This window comes from Lynx canadensis, chromosome D1 (genome assembly GCF_007474595.2).
Source record: "Lynx canadensis isolate LIC74 chromosome D1, mLynCan4.pri.v2, whole genome shotgun sequence".
Lineage (NCBI taxonomy): Eukaryota > Metazoa > Chordata > Mammalia > Carnivora > Felidae > Lynx > Lynx canadensis.
In genome coordinates, this window is record NC_044312.2 from 6,590,773 (window position 1) to 6,606,410 (window position 15,638).

General features: G+C 41.6%; 1 protein-coding gene across 1 annotated transcript in view; it reads left to right on the top strand.

The window, feature by feature from the left end:
• Positions 1-9,943, top strand: part of CUL5 (cullin 5) — a 97,585-nt gene extending 87,642 nt beyond the window's left edge. Inside the window, exons 17-19 of the mRNA XM_030331635.1 lie at positions 694-812; positions 1,428-1,551; positions 6,350-9,943. Of these exons, the coding sequence (XP_030187495.1) occupies positions 694-812; positions 1,428-1,551; positions 6,350-6,544 (438 nt within the window). The 3' untranslated portion in view covers positions 6,545-9,943. The remainder of the gene's footprint in view (positions 1-693; positions 813-1,427; positions 1,552-6,349) is intronic.
• Positions 9,944-15,638: the final 5,695 nt, after the last annotated feature.

Here is a 15,638-nt window from a genome sequence, read left to right on the forward strand (position 1 = left end):
TCTGTTGAGCACCTGACTCTTGATCTCGGCTCAGGTCACGATTTCATGGTTCATGAGTTTGAGCCCCACGTCGGGCTGCACTGGCACCATGGAGCCCGCTTGGGATTCCTTCTCTGCCCCTCCCTTACTCGTGCTTGCTCGCTCTCTCTCAAAAATAAATAAATAAACTTAAAAAAGCAGGGGGGCAGGGTGGAGAGAAAGATTGAGTTGGTATTTAAATCTTACCTGTGAGGAATATGACCAGAAATTTCATACTAAGAATGTGTTCAAAGATTTTATGACCAAAAATGCAAGAATTAGGAAACTTTGGTCTTTTCAGGGGCTTGTAAAATGTACTCATTAGTCTCCTGCTCATAGCTGCATGTTACCCCTACTCCATAGACCTCTTAGAAGTTCCAGAATAAATAATTGTCTAGAGAGAAATAGCTGGTGTGTCAGTGGCAAGTTGGTTTTGTTGAGCTCGTGTATGACCGATCCCTGCAGTCTCTGTCTTCCTGTGAAGGGATCATTTAGTGCTTCCCTCCTCGTGAGCTGCCCCCCTCCTTGTCCTTTCCTCGCCATACGTTCACAGTGTTGGACCGGTCGAGGCACCAGGCAGAAGTTGGTTGTGATTTTGTTAGCCATGTTGGAGAACTGATCTTGGTATTTCATACCATTTATAGATGGTAATTGTTTTCTCTTTCTTCTTCATAGTCTTTAGTAGCTTTCCCAAAGCTCAAGCGGCAAGTTTTATTGTATGAACCTCAAGTCAACTCACCCAAAGACTTTACAGAAGGCACCCTCTTCTCGGTGAACCAGGAGTTCAGTTTAATGTAAGGCTGATGTTGGTTGATGTAAAATAAAAATGCCTTGTTTGACTCTGGTGTTTTATTGTTAGCAAAATGGTTGTTTTCCTTACGTTACTTTTAAGACATATGTACACTGACATCGCTCCAGGTTTCTGCCATTTAGTTGTTCATTAAACATACTGAGGACTGGAGATGTTCACTTGTTTACGTGTTTTTCATGGGTACATTTTGGTATCTGATGATACTGCTTTTCATCTTTAAGCATCCTTTTGCACTCTGAAGAAGCTCTATTCACACAAATCACTTTTTCTCCTTAAGATCCATTTAGATGATAATGCTGAATAACAGCCCATATATTTCCAACCATCTCAGCTCTCTCGTGGCAATGTAAATTACATTAGCTTTGTTATTACAGGGCATGTTGTCACCCATATTTTATTAACTGAACCTTTGTTGTGTTTGGGGGAAATCCTATGGTTCATTTTAAAGCTATCTGTTGATTATTGGTAACTTTTCCTTTGAACAGTTCTAGTATAGTAGTCTTCAGAAAATTTCTATATCTTTTTTCTCAGACATTGTTGCTGTAATATGTTTAAAAGGCTTTCCACTGTAAAATATTTGATTCAATGTTTTTTATAGAAAAAATGCAAAAGTTCAGAAAAGAGGTAAAATCAACTTGATTGGACGCTTGCAGCTCACTACGGAAAGGATGCGAGAAGAGGAGAATGAAGGGATAGTTCAGCTACGAATACTGAGAACCCAGGTTTGTGACGTTAAGACAGAATGTCTACGTTTTGAAAAAAATTGCATTTTTTTGGTATTTATTTGTTATTTAAATTTCAGTGACTACACAGTGCAGTATTGGTTTGGGAAATTTTTCTCTTTATCTTCAGATGTTTAAAAAAATTTTTAGGGGCGCCTGGGTGGCGCAGTCGGTTAAGCGTCCGACTTCAGCCAGGTCACGATCTCGCGGTCCGTGAGTTCGAGCCCCGCGTCAGGCTCTGGGCTGATGGCTCGGAGCCTGGAGCCTGTTTCCGATTCTGTGTCTCCCTCTCTCTCTGCCCCTCCCCCGTTCATGCTCTGTCTCTCTCTGTCCCAAAAATAAATAAAAAGCGTTGAAAAAAAAATTAAAAAAAAAATTTTTTTAAAGCATGTAGTAGGTATTCCACCTGTAACGAAGAACTAATTTTCACTTTACTGGAACTTAAAAATTGTATTGCTGACCTTATCTTAGCTGCTGCAAGAGATGTCTGTATGTCTTGGTGGCCTCTGGTAGATTTTTTTTGTTTTTTTTAATGTTTATTATTTTGAGAGAGAGAGAGTGCAAGTACGGGAGGAGCAGAGAGAGAATCCCAAGCAGGCTCCATGCTTACAGTGCAGAGCCCTACACAGGGCTCGATCCCACGACTGCAAGGTCACGATCTGAGCCAAAATGACGATCCGGACCCTTAACCAACTGAGCCACCCGGGTGCCACCTCCCCTCCTCCCCTCCTCCCCTCCCCACCGGTAGATTGTATTTGTTGGGCAAAACCTTGGTTTTAGGTTGTGTCTGCCTTTGACCATGACTGATTAACTGTGTGTCAGCAATAAGTTACAATTCTAGGATTGAAGTATTCAAATTCTTACGTAAGTCTTATAATTTCATTGTAGTGTGAAATGAGGGAATACTTTAAAAAAGTTTTCTTTTAAGTTTTATTTATTTATTTTTAGAACTCTCCACGCCAACGTGGGGCTTCAGCTCATATCCCCAAGATCTAGAATAGCCCGCAGACTGAGCCAGCAAACATTTTAAAGCTAAGATTGTGATCCTTCTGAACATATGAAGAGTGCCTTTTGCAGACTGATATGTGTCCATTCTAACTTTAGGAGTATTCTTATTACAACCAAGTGATCCCACTTGCACTATTTTTATTGAATATTATTTGAAACTGCTGGCCAATTCAGTAAAAAATGAAAAGAGGAAAGATGAACATTTTTCATTACTTACACAGCATACAATATGATAAAGTAGCGGAGAGAAAGGAATAAAAGTGGGTTGCTTTTCTGTTTAGCAATAAACATGTAAATTTCAAAAGCTTAAGAGAAAAATGAAAGCATAGACCCCATAGGCACTTTTTTAATGAGTCGTGTTGACAGCCTGTGTGAAGAGGGTGGCCATCCCTAGGGGGTTCAGAAGGAGATTTGAATAAGTAGAAGATGTTGCTCTTTTTTTTTTTTTTTTTTTTTTACTAAAACTTTATATTGAGGTGTAATTTACATATGCTACAATGTACATTTCACAGTTTAGTTGTCGTTGAGTTTGGATAAGTGTACGTACCTGGGGACCATCACCTAAGATACACAGCGTTTGTGTTACTGCAGCCAGCCCCCCCTCCAACCGGACTCCTGTCCCATCACCTGGTTTTGCCTTTTTTGGCTCACCATGGAATACCACATTTTTCAGTGACAAGGCTCAGTTACTTAAGGAGTCAATTTTGTCCATGATAAAAGTTCAGCTAGGGGGTTGTCTGGGTGGCTCAGTCGGTTAAGTATCTGACTTTAGCTCAGGTCATGATCTCGCGGTTCGTGAGCGTGAGCCCCACTTTGGGCTCTCTGTTGTCAGTATGGAGCCTGGAGCCTGCTTTGGATCCTCTTTCCCCCTCTCCGTCCCTCCATGGCTCACACTCTTCTCTCTCAAAAATGAATGGACGTGAGGGGCGCCTGGGTGGCTCAGTTGGTTAAGCGTCTGACTTTGGCCCTGGCTCATGGGCTTAAATCCCACGTCAGGTTCTGCTGACAGCTCAGAACGTGGAGCCTGCTTCAGATTCTGTGTCTCCCTCTCTCTGCCCCTCCCCTGCTTGCACTCTGTCTCTCTCTCCCTCAAAAATAAATAAACGTTAAAAAAAATGAATGGACAAATTGATTCTCAGTTTTATGACAAAGAATATAAATGAGTGTTTGTGATCCTTAAAAAAAGGTAAGAATAAGGTGTTAGTGGAACTTGCCAAGTGTTACAACTTAGTAAAATATCTGCAAAAAGAAAACAGTATGACAGGCAGATTAGTTGAGGAAACTAACTCAGAAGTGAACCTACTATGTAAGTATAGATGAACTTTACCATAAAGGAAATAATTTCCATGGGCTGTGAAAGGGAACGGATTATTCAGTAAGAGATTTTAGAGAGTTTTACGTTTGGGGTGAAAAATTTGGATATAGTCCTGGTGTATGGCTAGACCAGGATAAATTCCAGATGGATTTCAGTTGAGCTGTGTGACGGGATGGCAAGTATAGTCCTTCCATAAGATGTGCAGAGGGGCGCCTGAGTGGCTCGGTCGGTTGAGCGTCCAACCTCAGCTCAGGTCATGATCTCACAGTTCGTGGGTTCGGGTCCCACATCGGGCTCTGTGCTGACAGCTCAGAGCCTGGAGCCTGCTTCCGATTCTGTGTCTCCCACTCTCTCTCTGCCACTCCCCTGTTCACGCTCTGTCTCTGTCTCAAAAATAAACAAACATTTAAAAAAAAATTTTTTTTTAATTCAGTTTTTCTGTTTTGTCCGAAACAGATGGGTGATTATGTGCAGTCCCGTAATCCAGGCTGTCCCTGACGTAATGCTCAGCCTTTCTCATTTCTCCCTGACCCTGACCTACCCATCCTCGCTCTTTGTTGTTTCCCACATGGCATCGGGATGGACGGAGGGTGAAAGGAATCCACGTGACCTTGTAGTGACAGTGAAGGGATCGTCACATCATTGTGACAGTGTCCTGGGTTCTTGCTCTTGACATCTGTGGGGTGCTTTACCTGTCACCTGTGGGAGTTTGACTTTCTGTGGCTCTCTGCTGCTGCTGGCCGTAGCACAGGAGCTGGGGCTTCTTTTCCCGGTTGGTAAGGGCCTCCTGGCCCCTTCCCTGCTCTGACTGCCTGCCCTCCGTTCTTAACTGAGCTCTTAAACTCTCTGAGACTCTGCCGCATCTTCGGTGTGGCCCCTTGGCCTGCCCGGCACACTGTCATGATCAGCTGCTGCTGCGAGATTCCTCTCCCCTGGCCCTGACGGCCCTGCCCCTGCGGGTCTGTTGGCTCTAGACCCTGTCCACATCGTGTGGGGACTGAGAGGGGTTCCGCAGTGAGCTCTTCATACCACATCATGCCGTCTTCGGCAGACAGTAAGTGCAGACCCGAGGCTGGAGCCCCTGTGCGGTTCTCCTTTCCACTTCTCTCACACAGCCTACCTTCCTCTCCTCCACCAGAGCTGGGAGGAGGGCGGACTGGAGACATTTACATTTGTTCCTCCTCCCTGGCTCCTGTGATCTTCACGTGCCTGAAGACTTCCCCTTTTCCCCCTTTCCCTCGGGACCCTTGATGCAAGCCCTGCAGTCCAGAGTCTGGCATCCTGTCGCACTGATAATGGGAGGAGTTCCCTCCCTCTCCTAATGACAGGGGAGGGATCCTTAAGTCTCCCTCCATAGGGGACAGCTCCTGGCCACCAAGCCTATTACTGCTTTGCAGCAAAACACCTCTTTGAATGTTAAAAGCAGATATTACCGGGGCTCCTTGGGGGCTCTGTTGGTTACGCATCTGGCTCTTAATTTCAGTTCAGGTCATGATCTCGCGGTTTGTGGGTTCAAACCCTGCATTGGGCTCCACGCTGACAGCACAGAGCCTGCTTGGGATTCTGTGTCTCCCTTTCTCTCTGCCCCTTCCATGCACATCCTCTCTCTCAAGATAAATAAACAAACTTAAAACATATATATATGTGTATATACACATATACATATATATGTATATATATGTGTATATGTATGCGTGTATATATATATGTGTGTATATATATACACACACACCTAATTTTCTGTTCTCACATTTCCTTTTTTAGCAAACTCTAATCTCCACCAAGGTAGATAGATGCCTTTGGTTTGCTAAGGACAGAGATTATCCTGGAAAAGCAAAAGAGAAAAGAACACTTAATCATTTTCTGATTATCTCTGTTATAAGCTTAATAGTAATTAAATCGTCAAGGAAATACTTACAAAATTGACTTAGATGAACAGTGCTTACTCCTGTAAGAAGTCAAAGTAATTGAATCAATAGACTATAGCAAATATAATTTATTAATCTGATAAATATATAAAGAGTAGTAATGTTTGATTTTTAAAAATAGACACCAGCTGGCATTTGCTACTATACAAAGAATTAACTCTGAATATGATGGAAAAGGAGTAAGGGATTTGCTCTTTCTTAAGTGATGGTTAACACCATGCCAAATTATGTACATACTGTGTTCACAAGCAAGATAAATTGTTAACATGTGCATGATGTGGAAAAAAGTATTGGGAGTACTCCAGAACATTCGGTGTGGTTTTCCGCAGAGAGGTTCTAGGTTATTTTGCTTTTCCTCATTTGTCAAAATCTTTATCATCAGATTTACTTTGTTAAGTAAAAGCCGCTGGTCTCAAGACTTATCTGCTAGTGATTGATCATTGGGGTGGATGTTGGAAAGAGGATGAAATACATAAAAAAGTCATTTTTTGTTGGTTTACCTAAAATGTAATATATTAATGATTTTTCATTTTTCTTTTTCTTTTAGGAAGCTATCATACAAATAATGAAGATGAGAAAGAAAATTAGCAATGCTCAGCTGCAGACTGAACTAGTAGAAATTTTGAAAAACATGTTTTTGCCACAAAAGAAAATGATAAAAGAGCAAATAGAATGGCTAATAGAGCACAAATACATCAGAAGAGATGAATCCGATATCAACACTTTCATATATATGGCATAATTTTGAATATCATGGACAACATTAGAACCCAAATTGCAGAGTGCTTGGGCAGAAAGTTGTAACAGTTTGTGCTGGAGAAAGGTTTATTTGGACTTTGATTACATAACTATTAAAATCTCTGCCTTACCTGACAAAACAACTATATTTTGCCAGTCACGTTAGTTAGCATGATGGCATCCCTTCATGTTGCACACTCGGTAACAGCATGCTGTTTTGTGGAGAAACTTGCATTCATGAAGAGCCCATTATGAACTTTTCACAGAAAATTTGATTTATACCCATCGGAAGAAATAGTTGGGAAGGGTGAGGGCGGGGTTCTTAATTGCTTTTTTCCTCTTTTTTTTTTTCCTCTCTGACAAAAAATGTACTTGCACAAGGAAGGATCTTCAGATATTCGTGCACTGAATAATGCTGTTATGTTTTGGTTTTTTTAATGCAATTAAAACTAGAAATAGCACTCTTGGTTTCTTTTGATCAAAAGAGGGAGCTGGTGTACACGACACTGCGGGGTGGGGGGGACAGATGTAGGTGAGGAGATAAGTATTTAATAGCATCACATTATTTGTTCACGCCCTGCTTCAGTATAATAACTGGACTTAATGGTGACCTGAAAATGATACGAGATTTTTCCAACTTACAAATGTTGGCTTTCTTTTTAAGCAGGAGACTGCTAGTTTAGTTGTTTGTTGTTAAATAAGGAGTTTTAAAATCTGCTATGGCTGGACAGCTTGTTTTGAAAAAGTAAAGCTTATATTACTTTGTTGTTTCAACCGTTTAAGAAAATGTATGGAGACAGGTCATTTAAATTGCAGAGAGAAAAAATCGCAAAACAAACATATTAAGTGTGTTCAATAACACACTTAATATTTATCTAATATTTATTATGCCTAATTGATTATATCCAAATTTACTAAAAACAAGGCAGAAGTCTCCTCCTGTCCTATTAGTACGGTTACATAACTGATCACTTGATCTGCAGCATAGAAATGTTTTGGAATTTTAAACTCTGATGATAAGGGATTTATAGCCTCAGGTTTCTGGAAAGGAAGACGTTCTGTTTTAAAGAGTAGTGAGTGTCCGTTACCTAGGAGGAATAGCAAAACCACAGCCTAAGGCCTGAAAAGCATAAGCAGATTGTTGCGGTCTTAATATGAGCAGTAAACTTGCCAAATATATGTACATATATATTTATATATTTTAAAAATAAATGTTTTTAAAATGTTCCGTCAATCCAAAGTAGCAACTGACTGGTTTGCTGGGAACTGAATATCCAGAGTAATGCGGAGCTCGGGATGTGAGGACGCGGGCAACCGAGATGGGACAGACGATTCCCCGTTGGGAAAGAGTGGCTCCCACATGGATTTTTATTCGTTATGCTGCACGTTCCAAGTTTTCTCGCAAATTCGTTTGTATCTTGTTTGATATTAAGTATTATTTTAAACCTATGACTTTGGAAGTAGTAGGAAGCAGAGAGCTGAGCTCCGAGAGGTAGACAGTGACAGTACTACGCAGAGTGCTCTCAGGAGCGTCACAGCGAGTCTGTCCCCGTCCCCCCCCCCCCCCCCCCCACTCCAGAAAGCATCGTGAGCTGTCTGCTGCTGGGACGGAGAGCAAATTTACAACATCTAAGGTGTCGCTGGTGATGTTCAAATGCCTGTTCCGAAACTCCTAGAAAATTAGGATTTTGTTTCTAATTTAAAATCTTATGCCCAGCTCTAGGGCAGCACATGTCAGGTGTTACACGAAGTGTGTTGGGGAGAATAAACTGAATGAGAGGACGGTGAACAATGGGTACATTTGAAATTTAGAAAACAATAATTTTGTAATAATTGTGGCCCTTACATTTAATGTAACACTCTGAGGAGCATATGTGCTTATCCAGTAGGAGAACGCCCACGGGGGAGAACAGTTGAAGGGGAAATTACAGGCCATTTTTTAAAGTTTAAGATTTGTTGCTTCAAACCATAATTGTTCTTAGAACATTTTTGGAATTTCTCATCTTTTGGTCATTTGAGAGTCATGATGTTTTGATTTATAATGGAAAATTTAGTGCAAAAGTGGGTAACTAAATCCATAGCAAAGTTTTCTATTCAATTTTATAAATTTTTTAATAGCGAATTATGTCCTAATTGTATTTTGGGAAATTGAACAGCAGCAAATACTGTAGACTTACAGTTACCATTTTTTTCTGTTATGTATACAAAATTTAACTACTTTTTGGTGTTTATGAAAACAATTTAGTTGACGAGGTGCCTATACCATTGTTAAGTTTTCTTTAAATATGTCTGGACGGTAGGTTTGCTAATTAACAAAAAAGAATCTGACAAAAAGATTGTGAGGCACTTGCTAGAGGTACAGAATCACAGTTAGCATTCTTTATCCAGCCCCTGTTCTCCGATTGCACTTAAAAGTCGTGCTGCCTGAGCAGGGGCGAAACCTGACAGAGTCCAGGGAGAGGGGTCCAGGCCGCCACTGGGGCCTGGGGTGGGGCAGTGGAGGCGAGCCAGAGGTCAACTAAGGCAGAACACTCCGTTTCTCGTGGGAAGATGGAGCCTTCTGGCCAGTGTGAACCTTCGTCGTCTCCCGTTGCCGGAGTCCGGGACACGAAGCAAAAGTTACAAAGTAAAAGATAATGCTCATTTTAATGCTTTATCTTTTAATGCTACAATCTCATTTTAATGCTTACAATGAGATAAATATTAGAACATTAGTGTTCCAATGATTTAATGAGGATCTTGAAATAAATTATGAAGTCTTCCAATTTTTACACTTATTGGAGGGGTCCCTGCATTGTCAACCTGTTCATTTAAGTCTCTTACTCTTATTTTGTGCATAAATGTTGAAATTTCCAAAAATGAAATGTTAGCTTCCTTGTTTTTACTTTTTATTGAATTTAATACAAAATATGACCAGAGTAATTAAAAAGTATTTTGCATTCTTTGCAGTAGGATGTCATTAGCCCTGCTCACAGGGCAAATTTTCGAAATTCAATTTGGGTGAAAGATTTGCTAGTTTTCCAGAAAGATTTGCTATCTTAAACTCAAGCTGGTTTTTCTATTTTCATGTAAATGACTGGGATGCTATCTTATAAACTCTTCCAAGGTCATGTTTGTGAAATAAACATTACACGAGAGCTTTCCTGTCATCTACACTATATATGTCGTCTGGAGTGTTGAACAAATTTGCGTTCCTAAGTTGTAATCTATCTTCGTATGGTATATACGATTTTGAATGTGTGCCACTACATACTGAGATGATAATGCTGTACAATTTTAAATGGTAGCAGTTTCTGTATGCAGTAGGCTGAAATATTTTGATGAACTGCTTAATTTTTGGATTTTATTTTTTAAGTTGTATAATTTATTTTCTTGCAAAATAAAAATGTAATATAAAAGCTTTCACCTATCCAGAAAATGTTGATGTTCTACTATTACATAGTTTTTAAGAGTTAAATTTAAATTTGTGTAATAGGTACATTTATGCATTTCACGGTGAAATAGTAAATCTTAGCCTTACAAATCAGAAACACGAAGAGTAACCCACTTCTTGTAGATTTTAAATTTTAGTCCAAAATGAAAGCTCTCATGAATGTACCTGTTTCCACTGATGATAGCGTATGGTTATCAGGCCTGGAAAAGGGAAAAAAATTCAGACCTGAAAGTGATTGACGCATTCCTTCATCAGGTTAGATAGGTCGTATCAGAACCACAAATTGAATTTTTATATCAGATAAAAATGAAAACATATAAAGTGAATTATCTCATGTTTTGCGTTTATTTGAAAATCTATGAGGTATTTAAATTCCAAAGCTAGAGATTAGTAATAAGGTTATGAGGATGGACAGTGTGTTCACAAGGTACCGCAGACTGGCTTATAAACCACAGACGTGTTTCTCACATTTCTGGAGGCTTGGAGTCAGTCCCAGATCAAGGTGCCTGCACGGTTGGTTCCAGTGAGGGACCTGTTCCAGGTTGCAGGCTGCAGACTTGTGGTTGTGGCCTCACCTGGAGGACAGAGGGTTGACAGAGATCCCGGGGTCTCTCTTCTAAGGGTCCTACTCCCCTTCATGAAGGCCCTGCCTCACGAGCTAATCACCTCTCCAAGCAAAGGCCCCACCTCCTAGTATACCACGCCACTGGGGATTAGGTTTCAAAGTATGAATTTTGGAGAGACACAGACATTAAGTCTATTGTACTTCGTCATGATCCTAAACTCAACTTTGGACTTGAGCAGGGATTGGGGCAGGGCAGGGAGTTGACTTGGAAATGAAAGCAATGAAAAATATGGTGTCGGTAGAAGATTCACCTAAACCTAGAGGCGGGCCCAGAAGCTTGAGTTTCATGTAACTTGGTCAGGCCCCCGCCCAGGTCCTGGGAAAGGCTTTAGGAATTTTGCACCAGCCTACCTCACTGCACCTCACGTTACTATACTCTGCAGGTAAGTTTTCTACAAATAGAAGGCTTGTGGCAACCCAGCTTCATTTTCCAATTAGCATTTGCTTACTTTGTGTGTGTGTCCTATTTTGATAATTTTTGTGTATTTGAAAGGTTTTTGTTGGTTACGTTTGTTCTGGTGATCAGTGATCTTTGGTGCTACTCTTATAATGGTTTCAGGTGCCCCAAACCGCACCCGTGTAAGGGTGTGGCAAACTTAATCCATAAATGTTCTGTGTGTTCTGATGACTCCACCATCTGGCTGTTTCCCGATCTCTCTCTCCTCCAGCCTCCCTACTCCTGAGACAACAGTACTGAAATTAAGCCAAGTAACTCTCGTTCAAGTGCCAGGAAGAATCACACGTCTCTCACTTTGACTCAGAAGCTAGAGATGATTAAGCTCAGTGAGGAGGGCATATCGCAAGCCAAGATGGGCCATAAGCTAGGCTTCTTGCACAGTCAGCAGGTTGTGAATGGAAGGAAAAGTTCTTGAAGGAAATTAAAAGTGCTTCTACTCCAGTGAACACACGAATGATAAAAACCAACCAACCAACCAAACCGCCTCATTGCTGACATGGGGAAAGTTTTAGTGGTCTGGACAGGAGATAAAATCAGCCACACTTCCTTAAGCCAAAGCCTGATATTTAGAGCAGGGCCCTAACTCTCTTCAATTCTGTGATGGCCGAGAGATGTGGGGAAGCTGCATAAGAAAAGTTGGAAGCTCGCAGAGGTTGTTCATGAGGTTTAAAGAAAGAAACCATCTCCGTAACATAAAAGTGCAAGGTCAGGCAGTAAGTGCTGATGTAGAAGCTGCAGCAAGTAATCGAGAATGTCTAGCTAAGAGAAATTAATGAGTGTGGCTACACTTAACAGATCTTCAGTGTGGATGATACAAGCTGCCTACTGGAAGAAGGTGCAATCAGGAACTTCATAGCTGAAGAGGAGAAGTCCAGGCCCGAAAGCTTCAACGGACAGGCTGACCCCCGTTAGGGGCCTATGCGGCTGGTGACTTTAGGTTGGAGCCAGTGCTCATTTACCATTCTGAAAATCTTAGCACCCTTCAGAATTATGCCAAATCTCTTCTTCCTATTCCCTATAGATGGAACAACAAAGCCTGGATATGAAAACAGTATGTTACTGGCACAAAAATATACACGTAAATCAATGGAGTGGGACAAAGAGCCCAGAAATAAACCTATGCCTGTACCATCAGTTAGTCTACGACAGGGGAGCCAAAAATATTCAATGAGGAAAGGACAGTCTTCAGTAAGTGATGTTGGGAAAACTGGACCACTTCCTTACACCATACACAAAACTAAATGGATTAAAGATGTGAGACCTGAAACTATAAAACTTGAGATCATATCAAAGTGAAGCAGGGGAAGCCATCAACAAAACAAAAAGGCAGCTACTGAATGGGAGAGAATATTTGCAGATGATATTTCTGATAAGCGGTTAATAACCAAAATACATTAAGAACTCCTACAACTCAACACGAAAAAAAAATCCAATTTAAATGGCAAATTTGTAATTTCATATAACTTGTTTTCTCAAAAAGAGTTCTCAAAATGTCAAAAGTTGGATCCAGTCCTGCTAAAAATGAGTGCTAAAAGAAACCTGTCTGGCACATACGTTGTATGAGCCGGGTTTGAAAATTAACACTCCGTTAAGACACCACAAGTGTCATGCCTCTGAGAAAGAGTAGAGTTTGGCAATATCTTTACAAGGTCCTTTTCCTGTGGCTGCTGACTGTTTACTTTACCTCCTCCATTCTCAGGGGATGACCTTGCTTTGAGCAGATCAGAGGAAATGAAGCCTTCAGCCATGAACTTTCATAACTTGCCTTCCTTCCACCTCTAGCTTTATCTCTCATAGTTCCACCTCTTCACCTGCCTGCCTGTCTCAGAGGAAGAGATACCTCACTTCTTAGTCAAGGACAAACTATTTTACTTTCTCGCTAAAACCCATCTTCTGCCTCCCGTGTAGTGCTCCAAAAATTCCTGTTTCCTCTACCTTCCAAACATCCATCTGGTTATTTCGTCCTTAGCCTACAACAGTGGTTGTTAAAGATCTGGTCCACAGACCAGCAGTGCCATACTTGAAAACTTGGAAGAGTACATCCTACCCGAGATCTGCAGAAATCGTCAGGTAGGGCCTAGCATTCTGAATTTCCACACGCCCCCCAGGTAATGCTGATGTAATGCTGGTGTTGAGACCCACCAGCGTGCAGACATGTGCAAGTGCCCACCATGCTTAAAAATATTCCTCCCCTACTTTGCTCGCGCTGCAACCCTATTTTCCTCCTTCCATTGTCTTCTATCTTAAGAGAGTAATCCGCTGTCTCTCTCTCTCTCTTCCACTTAGTACCATTGCCTTGTGTCCCCCCCCCCCCCCCCACCTCCCGGTCCCCTTAACAAGGTCAACATTGACCTCCCTGTTGCTTCATCAAAGTTTCAAAGGTTCATCTTCAGTCTTCCTCTTACTCGATCTTACAGTATTTCCATCTTTTAAAAAAAATGTTTATATATTTTTGAGAGAGAGAGAGAGAGGGGGAAAGAGAATCTCAAGCAGGCTCCACACTATCAGTGCAGAGCCCGACACGGGGCTTGAACTCACAAACTGAGATCATGACCTAGACCAGAATTAAGAGTCAAGAGCTTAAGTGACTGAGCCACCCAGGCACCTCTCCATCTTTTTTTTTTTTCCTTTAAGTTTTTGTTTAAATTCCAGATAGGGAACACACAGTGTAATGTTAGTTTCAGGTGTACGATATGCTGATTCAACACTTCCATACATCGCCCATTACTCACCACAAGTGCCCTCCTTCATCCCCATCATCTGTTTCCCCCACCCCACTCCCACCTCCCCTCTGGTGACCATCAGTGTGTTGTTCTCTGTAGTTGAGTCCATTTCTTGGTTGGCCTCTCTCTTTGCTTTTTCCCCTTTGCTCGTCTGTTTTGTTTCTTAAATTCCACATTCAGCATTGCATCTTTCACAGTCCTAGTTAGTGGATTTATTTCAACCCTTGGTGTCAAAGATACCATTCTCCCTTCAGCTTACACTCACCTCTCTCGTTCTTTGGCTCTTTCTCTGCCTGCACACCCCAGAGCTTCCTCTCGATTCCCTCCTCTCGCTGAGCCACATGATCTCCCGGAGTGATTTCATCCACTACCCTCACTTCCACTGCTAACTGCATGTTAATGCTCCAGCCCAGGCTCTCCCTGCCAGGATCAACATGTCTTTCCAGCTCATTCTGAACATTTTATCATGTATCACAAACTTGCTCTATTTAAGAACTAACTCAGTCTCCCAGGTTAGTAACCTTGATCTAAGTCTCTCTTGCTCCCCTCCCCACCCCACTTTATTAATTCTACTTCTGTTTTATGCCTAGAATCTGACCTTCGTTTACCTTTACTTCTACTGTGTTTGCTGAATGAGTAAACATTTCGTGCCATGCTTGGAGCATCTGAGGTGGCAGCTGGGTTGTGTCTTGCCCTACATTTTGAAGTAGACTGTGCAGAGTGGTAAGTAGGGATCAGTAAAATTAGATTTGCTCTAAATCTGTGACATTTTTGGATGACTGGCATACCTCCAATTTTTTACCTAATTCATCTTATACCTCATTGTTTGAGGCCTCAGACACCAGAAGATGTGAATCAGGTCATTCTCTGTAGCCTATGGCTGAGGGATCACTCCAAATCTAAAGCATAAAAGCAGGGAAAGGATTTTTACCTCTTAAAAATTTCCCACACTAGGGCACCTGGGTGGCTCAGTCCGTTGAGCATCTGACCTCAGCTCAGGTCATGATCTCGCAGTTCATGAGTTGGAGCCCCACATCGGGCTCTGTGCTGACAGCTCAGAGCCTGGAGCCTCTTCGGATTCTGTGTCTTCCTCTCTCTCTGCACCTCCCCGACTCGTGCTCTGTCTCTCTCTCAAAAATAAATGAACATTACAAAAAATTTTTTTAAAAAAGAAAATATCATTGAGGATGCAGTTAATACATCTAACATACCGAACATTGTAGTTCCGCCTAAGGGCCTACCTTAAATGTGCTCAGGATGTTTGCATTCGCCTATAGTCGGGCAAAATCATCTAACACGAAGCCTGTTTTCTAATAAGGTGTATTCTAATATTTCGTGTAATTCATTGAATGCTGTATTGAAAGTGATGAACAGAATGGTTGTATGGGTACAGAAGTGTTGTCAGTGTATCTGTTGTTGGCCCTAGTGATCCCGTGGCCGACTGAGAGCTGCCCAGTGTCACAAGACTGGATGGACCGCATATCCCGGCCAGGGAAAGATCAACATTTAACATTCCACATATGGTTTCTACCGATGTGTGTTATTTCTCACCATTGCAAAGTCAGAAAACCATAAGTTGAACCATTGTAAGTCAGGGACGTCTGTATTTGGCTTAATTTGGCTCTGTTGATTGGCTGGGTGTGCATAGCTGATTTTATTTAGAACAAGGAAACCATTACAGATTCTTGGCAGTTGGCTATTGACCAGCTGGATATATTGCATGTCTGGTCAAGGGGAGCATTTACGGGGACTCGAAAGTTCACCTAAGTTTTGATTTCCTGACGTGGGACCCCAGACAGGAGGTGTCCACCTTGGGCCTAGAAACTTATTTCCATCATGGGGTATAAACATTTCCATATG